Source organism: Setaria italica, chromosome VI, assembly GCF_000263155.2.
Source record: "Setaria italica strain Yugu1 chromosome VI, Setaria_italica_v2.0, whole genome shotgun sequence".
Classification (NCBI taxonomy): domain Eukaryota; kingdom Viridiplantae; phylum Streptophyta; class Magnoliopsida; order Poales; family Poaceae; genus Setaria; species Setaria italica.
Genome location: NC_028455.1, coordinates 29,406,189 through 29,419,219, shown reverse-complemented (window position 1 = coordinate 29,419,219; position 13,031 = coordinate 29,406,189). Strand labels below are relative to the sequence as shown.

General features: G+C 48.2%; 1 protein-coding gene and 1 non-coding gene across 2 annotated transcripts; both read right to left on the bottom strand.

Annotated features, from left to right (window-relative positions):
* Positions 1 to 4,677: 4,677 nt before the first annotated feature.
* Positions 4,678 to 4,750, bottom strand: TRNAA-CGC. Its single transcript has one exon. It is a non-coding gene; the product is annotated as a tRNA-Ala (tRNA).
* An 886-nt stretch (positions 4,751 to 5,636) lies between these two features.
* On the bottom strand, positions 5,637 to 7,262 carry LOC101772199 (dormancy-associated protein homolog 3). Its single transcript, XM_004973548.3, has 3 exons — positions 6,805 to 7,262; positions 6,229 to 6,334; positions 5,637 to 6,105 (listed from the first exon to the last, which is right to left on the bottom strand). The coding sequence occupies exons 1-3, from the start codon at positions 7,079 to 7,081 to the stop codon at positions 6,078 to 6,080; spliced, it is 411 nt and encodes a 136-aa protein (XP_004973605.1). The 5' UTR covers positions 7,082 to 7,262; the 3' UTR covers positions 5,637 to 6,077.
* Positions 7,263 to 13,031: the final 5,769 nt, after the last annotated feature.

The following is a 13,031-nucleotide window of genomic DNA, read 5'->3' as shown; positions in this document are numbered from 1 at the left end:
ATACACGTACAAGATGGGCTGCCAAATGCCGATCGACAGATGCACAGATCGATAGCAATGGTGATGCAATGAGATAGGCAACATGAAGAGGCAAAACGTCATGGCCACTTCGGATTGGGACGTGCATGGGGCACACCATGGATTGGCGAGATCCCTCTGCAGACGGCTGTCGTAAGTGTAGACAGAGCACCAAGAAGGTTCCGCTTCGTTTCTCATGCAAATTTCAGAAGCGCCAAGTTCAGGCTTGCAAGCGAATTAGCAGTTGGGACTCTTTGCAGGGTAGTGCTAGTCATAAGCCAACAGTAGTGAGTGCCATAGATTAGGAGGCGGCCCCTAACCCTATCCATACTTACGTTTTCTAATGTGTTTTGGTCAAGATAATGCTTGATTAAGCCCGGTTAATGGAAGACCATCGCTAGTGCTGGTTCGTTCATCAAGTCCTCTGCTCTGCATTGCAACAGGAGATTCCTATCGTTTGGGCCAGTTTGCGTTTGTCTCAGTACCGGCCGGCACGACAACGCACCCCTCTATTTTAGCAGCTAGCTTTTTTTATGACATAGTCCAGAGGTGAGTGATAAGCGTTTCACTAGGCAATCTGTGACGTCTAACCTATTGATTGATTTTATTTAGTTCTTATTCTGTAACCTATTGCATGATTGTAGTTCTTGTTTCTGAACATGCGTTCTTATTCTCGATCTGACGTAAATACACTTTGAATCATCATATGTAGACTCTCTATCAGAACATACCAGCCCAAAAGAATTTCAGTTAGCACGACGTTAATCTCGCCGCTGATTGATCTGATGGAGGCCGGTCGTGCATGAAACCGCGTCATACGGATCTTGAAATTCTGCAGAAAAGAACAAGGACTTCCAGCACGCCAGGAAGAATAGTCCATATAACATTAACTGAATGTCTGAATCTAGCACTAGACTTCAGTTTCAGCTATCACTTAACTGTTGGTAGCATCGTTCTAGCTCTCACCGAAAATTCGGATCAAGCAGAGCCACCGTCGAATTGATTCCAAGATCGTGGACGAAGAACGAATAAGTCGGAATGGCGGTGGTTGTAGAAAAGTTAGGCGTTGAAATGGTGATGTCAATGGAAACCGACCTCAACCCTCTCAAAGGTAAAAAGTAGCTCATGATCTTTACCTCCTTTTTCTATGAAAGGATTTCATCTTTTTGTTCTTTACTGGCAAAAAAACTTTTTGGAGGGTCTGTGATGAGAGTGGTTAGCATGGGGGGGGGGGGGGGGGGTGTTTAGAGAGAGACAAATCTTGGTTTGCACGTCTTGTTAGGTCATTTGTTCTTGTTATGCGTCTAGAAGAAGAGAGGATCAGATGACACAGGTCAGAAACCAACCACAACCAGCACTCCAGCAGTAGCATGTCACCGGACAGAATGAAACGACAAGTGCAGTTGTTGCAGGGTAATATACTTCACCGTTATGCCACTAACTAAAAGCGAAACAAATCTTACTTTTTTCTTGTTATTAGGAGTAAACTAAACGACGCCGCGCGATAATCACACGGGTGATCTTTGAGCCAAGTTTGAAATTAAAGTCTGTAGTTTCACTTGAATCAGACTCTACAGCGATAATAAAAAGTGTAAAAACAGTAGGTCGATTGAGCTTACAAATTATTTTAAGTTGCTTTGAAACAAATTAAAGGAGAAGTTATTAGCTGCAATTGCAACCTTGAGGCCACCGATCAAATGGTCACGCACGCTCAACATGTACAAAGAAGTAAACGTGACCCGTCAGAGACGGCAAAGTGGCAAACAGGAAGCAGCTTGAATTGAGGTACTGATGTTGCTAGGACGAACTGGACATTTACCAACCAACGCTTGATGCATACCGAGATGCTACAAGAGTACAAGTCGAATACTGTCCATCGCAACTTGCTGCGGTCCGGCACAGCTATTCTACGTCGCGTCTGAAAGAGCGGTTTCTGTTCTTTATGCTAGTCCACAAAGAACAATCTGAATTTGAAATGAGGATTTGAATCTGACAAGCGACTACAGTCGCCAGTGCTACGAGCATAGGACATGCAAGGAACGGTCGGGCTCGTCGCGGTCATGGCGGCAGGCCTGTTTATTTGATGCAGACGAAGAAGTATAGGCGGACAAAAGTTGTGGCTACCGGATCGGAGCCATAGAGGCCGTGACCGCAATGTGGACATTTACTAGTACTTCACAAATCAGAAATGCCGCGGGTGACACTGGATGCAAATGCGCATGACAAAACACTGGGGGCCAGCAGGTTCAGAGGGGAACAAGCAGAAATCCCGTGATGGCTTCTGTCCCGATGGACGTCTGTTTGGCTGTCTGCCGGCTGCCGGTGAATTATCTATCCTATTCTCGCTCAACCCAGGATGTTGATGGAATAGTTTGAAAATATTTTTCGAAAAGTTCAATTTGCAAATATCCGTCGCAGTGAAAACAAACCAGTAGTTCAATACTTCAATTCCCCAAGCGTTTTGTTGTCAATTTCTGGATATTTAACAACCAATTCATCAGCTAGCAATCGCGAACTTGTGGTGATCCAGCCAGCATGGCAACATAAAAAATTCCATCAGCTGAAATTTCAAAAGCTTGAGCAAAATCAGAGAGCCCAAGTTTTTACCCGGTGACAAGGAGCCATGGGAGCGACGACAACCTAGAGAAGCTGGCGACCTGGGTAGAGGCATGGGCCGGCCGGTTGGTGAGGATGAGGACTCCCCCGTCAGCGCCAATATGATGGAAAGCGCTAGCTGCGCGCGCGGAAGAGACAGCCGGATCCGGTGTTTTCTCCACGGCCGCGCCGGAGTCGACAGTGACGGCGACCAACCACGGTCAGTCGGTCACCACGACCGGTGCGCATACGTGACCAGGCAGGCACTCACGCGTGGCCACCATGAGTTCATGGCCCCCCGCGCGCGACTCGCCGGAGGCGGAGTGGAGACCGGAGAGTGAAACATGCACGTCGCGGTTGTTGATGCAGTTGTGATTTCGGCTCAACGACGGGATCGAAACGCTGACGAACGGAGTTGTCGGGTTCCCGGCCGGAGCGAACGAGAAAGGTTTTCTTCGTGTCAAAGGAAGTTTGGGCTGGTGAACAATCTGGCGATGGGGATTGGTGTTCCCATCGAGGCTGCGCGGCAGGACGGGGATCTCACTCGAGCGATCGCGGCGAACTCTCCGGTGCATCACGTGGAGAAATGCTGGCACAAGTGCTGAAGTGCGGGTAGGATCGGGAAAGGGACGGGAAAAAAATCTAAAACAACACAGCAAGCTCGTTAATATTTATCATACCGGATGTCCGATGGGAATTTTTCCATTGGACGTTTCGTTACAATATCAAAACAAAACATCTGCAACGTCAAAAATTTATAGTTGCAACATTAAAAAATATGCGAAAAAATGACTACGTCATTTGACTTGGGATAGAAAATTCCTGCCGCAACATCAACACTATATCTCATACAATATTCACTGTGAAATATGAAATTACAACACCAATACTTAAATGTAGCATTACCCCTCCCGGAGAGGGTGCCACGTTTGCCACTTTGCCAGTGTGCCCTGTGCCGAGCTGAGAGCATGCGGCGGCTGCGGATGCGGCGGAAGCGGGCGAGATCGAGCGACTTCCGTGACGATTGGGAAGAGATGGGCCAGGCGCAGGCAGGAGAAATCGTGGTTCCGCCTTTCCAGGGCCGAAACTGAAGTGCAGTGGACGGCATGTTGAGCTCTTGTTGGGCTCCGCCGGAAGGCCATGATGGGCCAGAGTGTTTGCCTTTTTTTCTCTCTCTAAATTCCGTGACGGGCATGTTGAGTGAGATCTTGTTTGACAGTGCCGTGAGCTCGCGAGTCCTCCGTGACGGTTCATCGTGTAACACGACGATTCGTGTTCACCTACGAAAACAGCCCAAGGCCACTGCCATGGTGCATTGGCCAGGCTTGGATTGCCAACCTAACAGTGCGTTTCTATGGCAATGCGCTTGCTTTTGCATTCGCAAGGTACCGTGACCGGCCAAGCAGAAGCAGGTAAACTCTACACCCGTGGCTAGAGGTGGAAGGAACCTCTGCGAGACTGCAACCATGACAATGGGAGGAATGGCCTATAACAGAGAGCCGGCCCGGTGAGAAGCCTCTGATAACGACAGGTGACTCGGTGTCATAGGTAACACAGTAGATTACACGGAATACATACTTGTTTACAGTTCTCTGAACACGCGTTCAGATACGAAGCCCAAGAGGATGCAGTTTACTGTAGCAAATTTGACGGTGTGTTTTTTTCTCGAAAACTGCTACAAATATTTGAAGGTAGACAATAGCTGTATAGTATATTTCATGACAAATCTAATAATATGAAAGTTTTAAGTGTTTATGACATTTTGCTGAGAAAAAATAAGCAGTCAAAATTGCTATAGTAAACGGAAACGGAGGTTAGTAATAGTTTTGAGTATCAAAGAAACGTGTTCACAGCTCAAACTTCTGATTGCCAAAATGGACACGAGACAGCAAAAACTGATAAGCTGTCGATGTAAGAGGGTCTGTGTCATGCAGTCATACTGAAGCAGATAGTCAGGCTCAGAGCAGGGCGTCTGAACTCTGAACTTCTGAATGCACAGCGACTTAACGAGGGAGGAAGGAGAGAAGCAGGAACCGCTAAACAAAACGGCAAACGGAATGTAGATGGAGACGCGGGGAATCGAACCCCGTGCCTCTCGCATGCGAAGCGAGCGCTCTACCATATGAGCTACGTCCCCGTTGATGCTCCATGCAACTTGTCCATAATTATAAACGTATACTCACGACAATCAAACACGCAACGCAACCGGCTCTATGTGATGCCAGCAGTTGCGTGATGTAATCCTGCAGTTCCAATGTGACAGCGTTGCCCATAAGCTCGCAGCGGCAGCGACCACACCACGTACTGACGCACGGACAGTCGGACACGCCGGTACGTCGCCACGCCCGCGGCCCCAGGATCCAAGCGAAGAGCCGCCATCGATCCGGTCCAGAAGCCAGTACGCGCACGTACAGGAGAGTACACCGGGTCACGATAGAGATGTTCCTGACCCCGGGGGGACAAGGGTTCCACGGACGAAACACACCAAATTCAGCTCCATCGGTCGGGCACCAACATGTCCAGCAGGGCCAGGATCGGCAGGAGCTGCCAAGCCCTCACATGGAATGTTCCCACACTCCAATCCGCTGCCACCTAATGAGATCGTTGTCTGGATAAGCGAATGACGAGAGAGGGACCGGGACATACGTGTACTACGCTTGAATAACAAGTAGCACAAAATAAAGGGATCCTATCCAGTTGGATCTTGGCGGATTTGTTTGTTTTCTCGCTAGAAGAAGGTTCGGATCACGGAGAACGACGAGATACCAGCAGAGCTGCATCGACAGGCTTGCCGGCTTGGCTTCGGAGATCAGGCTCCAATCCATCCAAAGTCACCAAGGACTCGTGGGTTTCCAGATTGCAAACCGAAGAATCTGCCTCACCGTGCAACCTACAAACTGACGAGAACATAATTTTGTACCATTAACTGGTGTTCAGTATTCAGTCAACCCAAAGTTATCAATGCCCGAAACCGCAACTTCATGCCGCCGGAGTCATCAACACCAGGTTTTTGGGACGCAGGATTTTCAGAGGAGCAGAAGAAAGCAGAGCCATCAGCCATATGCTTTGCATTGAACACAGTACTAGGCAATTACAGGGGAGGGCAGAAAATAAAGCAGGCGGGCGTACACGAGATCCTCATTTCAGACTTCTTCCACAGATCGAAGAATTGAACAACACGTCTTGCCAAGGCCAAAACTAGAGACTTTCATCGCCGCCCGCCTACTTCCAATCCGATTCCCACGAACTGATCATCATCATCATCCTACCAGGACTCTAGATACACTACCCTACACATGCCACCCCAGACTTGTCAGACACGGATTCAGAAGAACACAGAACATATGTAGAAGCACGACGCGGCCTCGAACTGGCAAACACACACACACGCTAGCTGCTAGCTTCCTCTGTACGTCCGTCCTCTGCTCGGTTGCTTATTCCGCCGCCGCAGGATTCGCGCTGGTTCACCGGTCCAACGAGCTGATCACCACCCTGCAACAGCATCAGGTCCACAAGTGTGTCAGAATTCAGAACCGGCCATGGATGAATTGTTGTGATGACGCATCATGGTAGTGCAAGAGACTCTGAAGTGAGAGTGAAGGCCGTCGAACGCACCAGTCGTACACGGTGGGGCTCCTCCGCCCGACGGCCGGCTCCGGCCCCTCGGATGCCTTGGGTTTCCGGCGAAGCCTCCTCCAGCTATCAGCCTTGGGCGTCGTAGCTGCACAAGACACACCACCAAGTCAGAGGGTCAGGCGTGGTATCAATCAGATATTCAGATGCATGCACTAGTTCTCATTGCTTTTCTGAATGAACCGTGCTCTGCCAAGTTTAAATTTTTGAGCCTATTCGTCCCCAATGAATTTCCGGTTTTCCACAAATAATTTGTTACACGTAGATTGGGAAAAAAAAACACAGAAATTTCAGGGTGTTATGCATGACCAAATTCTTGCAGTGTTTTACTTTTACCAACTATCAAGTGTCAGATCTGTGACTGCATCAGGCTCAAGAAGGTGCAATGAAACGGCAAAAAAAAAAAAAGAATCATTCGTTTTCCCCTCCCATTTCATCGGAGATCCAATCCCCAATTGTGGCATGCATAGTACTGTAGGGACCGATCCTAAAAAAGAAAATATTTTTACTTCCCCGAAAGAGGGAGGAGACCAAGAAACGGAGGCTGATAATACGAACCTGTGGCGAACGGGGAGTCCGGCGCGCTGGCCGGGGAGGACGGCACGGAGGAGCTGTAGGACTCGCCGCGCGGCGACTGGTCGACGGAGAGCGACGGCGGGCGGGCGATGGTGATGCTGCGCGTCACTGCGGGCGGCGGCGCGTCGGCCGCCGCTGCCGGGGCCAGGGAGGACGACGAGGAGGGGGAGAAGGAGGAGTACTTGCGGAGCCTGCCGAGGCCGGACTCCGGGCGCGGGCCGGCCACCGTCTCGTCCCAGAGCTGGTCGAGGAGGCCCATTCCCACCAGAACCGTACGCGATTGGCTGGCCCTGCGTAAGTGGTTGGACGTATGCGCGCGTTTTCTCCTAGCTCGCCGACGAGAGAGATGAGGAGGGGGTGCCGTGCCTTGAGCAGTTGAGCCTGGTGGCGGATGACGATTCCTCTGGTCTCTCTCGGGGAGGGTGGATTGGGGAGGATTTTATAGAGAAGAGATGGGGTTGGGGGAGAGGATTCAGGCGAGATATTAGGGGTGTTGGTGTAATTTTGGATAAGGGGATAACTGGTGCTGCGCTCACATCTTTTCACCTCTTCTCGTTCTGGCTCGGCTTGGCTCGGTTAGGCACGGCTCGGCTGAGCCGGCTTCACTTTTTTCCTTTTCAGATGACGTTCTTCGCTATTCCATCAAACCCTAATCCACTGGCCTTTTTTAAGCATATTCCACTTCTCTAGCTTAAATTGCAAAATAAATAATTAAATAAATAAAGACACTGCCACATCTTTGTAGTTAGCAGTTAGCATACTCTAAATGCTTTTTTAGTTCTTTTAAAAAATATTTGCACAAACCCTGCTGAATAACAACCGCTTGACCACTTTATTTGACAGTCTTGGGAACCTGGGTGGGTTGTTGCCAGAAAAAAAATTGTATTTATACTTACCATGATGACGATGGTCATAAGTTTCATGATGTGTGCATCCTGATTTCAACTATAGTTTTCTTCTGCTTTATCGCGAGATGAGTAAAAATGGAATTCCACGCTGATCAATCCTTATCTAGGAAGGGAAGATTGTCATTGATCAATGCTAGATTTATTTCCCACAGGTTCAATGGACATACAACTACAATTGTATTGTTATTTATGGTTGTTGATTTCAAAGGACATATTGGCTTGCAATGCCAATTCCATATTGCAAGCTCTCCTATGGTTCTTCATTGTAAAGAGGGCATTTTAGATTCCAAGGTCAATTCTATGCCACAAGCTTCTCTACGACCAATACGTAGTATTAAAGTAACAACCAAGCAAAGAACTTCAACTTTCCTTATATGCCCCATGTCCAGAACACAATAACAATCCATTGGAGAGAAAAGGAGTAGAAGGAGGGAAGACGAGGATGAATAAAAGAGAGCTCTTTTACTCACCTCCTCTGTGCTTGTCACTATGCCAAAACCTTCAGGCACTACATGTTTTTTTATCATTTATTAACTTTAAGAGGGGAACTCCAGGTTGAGGGCTAAATATATATTGTCCTAACTGTTGATTCATTCAACCCCCCCCCCAACCCCCCATAGTGGGAGGAGAGGAAGACAAGGAAGGATAAGGAGATTTATAGGATCATCCGGCAGTACAAGTTCAATTTATCAAGATCGTTAGTTAAGTTTGGAAGTGATAGGTACATGAATTTGCAACAACACAAAAAGTTTTGCTAGCCTCCAACTAGCAATAGTCCAAATAGCCATCTACAATTTGTTTTGGGTAAACCATCTAATATATTAGTGCAAATTGCTTCCTATTTCAAGTTTGTTTTGATACCAAGCACAATAATTAGTTTTAATATTAAGCCTATAAATATAAAGGTTGCCAGCTTGATCTAGACTTTGGCAGCTTATATCTTAAATTCAATCTCCAAGATATTTTTTTGTCACATTATCCCTCACAAATTCTATTGTTCACGGTCTCACATTATCCATGCCAAATCGATGAGATTAGGTGCGAAATTCCAGACTGATGGTCGGTGAATCGCTTGGTGCTACAATTTATCCTTTCCACCATCGTCCAATAGCGGCTTCTTGACTCCCATGGTTTCTTTGAATAACTGTTTTATTAGTTCCATTAGGCCAATCCCAATTAGGAGAGGTCTAACAAAACTTCCTTAGTGATTTAATTGTTTGCACATATAAATAGTCATGGAATATTATGACAATCTGATGTATGGTCAACTTGTTGGAACAAATGGCACGATCTACTCTTTTTATAAAGCATAGGAACATAGTTACAATATCCCCCCGCAGGTCATTTTGTTTATATACAAGAGAGCTGCATATCTTACGTTGACGGGACAAATCGCATTAGATAATAGATACTCATGTGTCGACGCCGGTTTCACAATCGGAGAGCCCTGGGTTGGTCAGTTGGCGGCTTTGGCAGCCGGAGCCGAGCTGGGCTTACGGCAGGGCTCCCTTCCCGTGAGCTTGGACCGGAGCGGGAGACTCGGAGGGAGTTTTGACCGGCCCTGGTGCACCATATCCAGGGCCCCACCACGCGGCAGCGTCCACGTACCAGATAAGATCCGTACCTCTCAGGATGACTGCAACACGCCACGCAGTGGGCCCGGGCTTCCCGTCACGACTCACGACGCCAGTTTCATGAATCACCCACCACAGAAACCTGCACGATCACACCTTTGCTTTCGTTTCTCCTTCATTAGATGAGAACTGGAACGTGAAAACCTCCAGCAAAAAATAGGAGCAATACTAAATCGCTCGGATTACATTAAAAAAAGGATGCTTTTCCAAACTGTCTTAACCTTGATGTTACCAAAATGATTTTCCTTTAAGACGCGTGCGCGCAATTAAAGATCCCGTCTCATCTTTCTTCAAGGAAAAAACATAGAGAAGAAGAACAGCGTCTCAATTGTCTGCAGCAGAAGCACAGTGTTCCACGATGGAGATGGTGGAAGCGTGGGACAGTGCGTACGTGGCCTAAGAGCAGGCCCAACGCGGTAGCTCCGGTGGTGGTCTCGGATTTAAAAGAAGATGTGACTAGCGTTGGCAGGGTAGTAGTCTCAAGTTAATCGGGTCTACGTGGAGGGATACTTTTAGCGTTGGGCTTGATCTCAAGATGCTCAAGCCTGAGCATGTGGCCGAGGATGGGCCCTGAAATGCACATGGCGATCTGATTATTAGGTTCATTTCCCATCTTGCTCTCGCAAAAAAACAAAGAAAGAGTTGATCGGAAATACTAATGATCTCCGGGTGACTTGGTGCATCAATCAGAGCTGATACTGAATTACTGATAAAGCACCACTGATAAAGAGATGTATAAGCAAGCATGCGTATACAGTGAACGGCTACGGATCGATCAGCTACGACATCATCAGCCTCTTGAATACTCGGTACGTTGACAGACGCTGTACATGTAGTTCGTCGTGGCTGGTAACGAGCGGTGCAGTGGCCTGTCGTACTGTCCGTCCCTTCTGGCTGCTTTGTAACTCACCTTAACTACTTCGACGGCAAAACAGCTTCAACCTTAAACCCTGACAGGGATGATTCGAAGCCTGCTGGCACATCGTGAACCAGTGAACAGGAACAGCATCATCACTTTCACTCTCACTACGAGCGCCCTGGCCACTGATTGCACGGGATATTTTGCCTTGTAGTAATATGATACCATGTAGTAACAAGTATCGTCCTAATCATGCCCCATCACAGACGTGACGGAACGCTGCAGCCTGCAGCGTCAACGTAACCACGGCCCACCACTGGCAGTTTGTTTGCGGTCACAAAAAATAACGACGACGATACACATTGTTTTTCTTTGACTAACACAGTTAAAATAAATGGGTGTCGGGATCACCAGCGGGGCCTACTACCTCCCCTAACCTTCAATTATTGGGGCCGCCGGTCTGCTGAGCTTTGCCGGGTGTATTCCAAAGCAAAGCAATGGCCAGTGTCAGCGTCCCGGCCGGGCAGTGCCGAGTTAGCATCTGGCCGGACGACGGACCGGTCACCGGTGTGCTCAGCTTTAGATGATCAGCAGCTCAAACCTGCGCCACAACTGTTCATGGCCGCGGCGGCGGCCTTTCGCCGCCGATAAGTGGGGTGGTTGTGGCGCGAGAGGATCCACAAGTGGTTGGGTTGGGGGAAGAACCGGGCACTGGGTCCATGATTGTGAGGGTTTTGGGTAGAAAAAGGGAGGAGGCTCTACCATTGAGCCACTGACATGCGCGCCCCATCGCATTTGGGTCCACATGGCATAGGCTCAAAGGCAGAGAATCTCGTTCCAGAAAAAGGGCATGCTGCGCATGCTAGAAGCGAGATGGCTCGCCTGATTGGCCGTTTCTGGTTCGCCGACTAGGACCTGACGACGCCTGATGGTGATCTGATCGATCCATTTTCCAAGTTTTATTGGCGCGCTGATGTATCAAATCGTGTGCTCGTAGCTCGCTTGCATCAGGAATGAATACATTGGAATGGATCCAAAAAATTGCTTTGGCTATTGTTTAATTTTGCTCATGTGGGTTTCTTTTCTTTTGCGATTGCCGTTGGAATCAGAATCACCTGCATGCGGTTGATGATATACTACGAAAGAATCAGATGGTCCTGGAGAGCATGGTCGTGACTCGTGCCCAGCTGGGGTGACGTCGATCTACGACTTTAATTTGTTTGAGCAGGGTGCATCTTCAACGACTTTAATTTGTTTGAGCAGGGTGCATTTTCAACGACGTTGAGGGTGCATTTTCAACTAGCTGGTTGATGGCTACCGTCGTTGTGGACGCTAGTTGAGGGTACACGAAAGAAGCCATCAACGACGACCGTGCTGCCGTGGACGCTAGTCGATCACGACAGCAACATCGGCTACGACCGTGTGGTTTCGTGTTAGAGTGGACGGCAAGAATTCGGATTGGTTTTCATCTCTCTCTTTTTTTTTCCCCAGATCATTTGAAATCCAAGCCATCATCATGTCTCTAAACCTGACCCATATTTTGCTCATCCTCTTCAGCACAGGGACTATTCATATGGTAGCGTAGTATTAGTTTTCATCCGGGCATGTAAGGTTGTTCATGGTAAAGTTGTCTTCTTACTGTACGTGTGGTTCAGGTTCATCATGGTGATTGGCGAGCAGTCATGGCAGGGCGAGGGTCAACGTCTAGCAGTAAGGTAATGTCGCTCAATCTCTTTATACTTTTAAGAAAAGTACCGGTTGGTCTTGAAGCAAGCGAATTTGTGGTGGATACAAAGTTGACGATGGCTGTCAGCGGACTTTGTGTGATTGTTATGTTGTCGGAGGCTCGCCGCGTTTGGCCAGGTCACTTGGTACTGAACACATCCAGCCACAAGCAGAGCACCGCGGCATATTCCGTTTATTAGGGAGATCCACGCCATCGCCAATCTCCGATCTCGCCTTTGACACAAGCGTAAACCTGGCTGTCCGCGCGTTGACACCGTAACCTCCTCTCCCACAGTTCCAGTTGCGGAGCCGATCAGAACAGTCGCCGGCCACCGCGACGCGACGTCGCTGCCGTGCCGGCGACGGGCTGGCCGGCGAGCGCCTCGCGTTTCCTCCCCTTCTCACTGTCCACTCGCTCGACTACGACGATGCGCGGCTGCCGTTTCCGCTGCGCTGCTGGTGCCGCTTCGATCGGCGACGGGCCTGTCAGGCGCTTTGTATGGTAATGGCATTGTATTTACCCTGGGCAAGTGGGCAGTACCGGACGGTCGGCCTCGTCACGTGGCACGGGGTTCGGATCAGATAGGGAGCTTGGCGACACTGATATAGCAGAAAAAAAAGAGAGTAACGGAATCTGGGCACGTTATGTGGCTGCCATGCAAAAAGCTGGCCGGTGTTGCTTGATTAAGGAGGTGTTTGATTTCACGGACTAAAGTTTAGTCCATGTCACATTGAATGTTTAGATATTAATTAGGACTAAATATAAGCTAATTATAAAACCAATTGCACAGACGGAGGCTAATTCGCGAGACGAATCTATTAAACCTAATTAATTCATAATTAGCACATAGTTATTGTGACATTACATTATCAATCATGGACTAATAATTAGGCTTAATAGATTCATCTCGCGAATTAACCTCCATCTGTGCAATTAGCTTTGTAATTAGTCTATATTTAATACTCCTAATTAATATCTAAACATTTAATATGATAAGTATTAAACTTTAGTCATTTAATATGACAAGTACCGAACTTTAGTCCGTGGTCTCCGTGGAATCAAAGACCGCGTAAACACTGGCA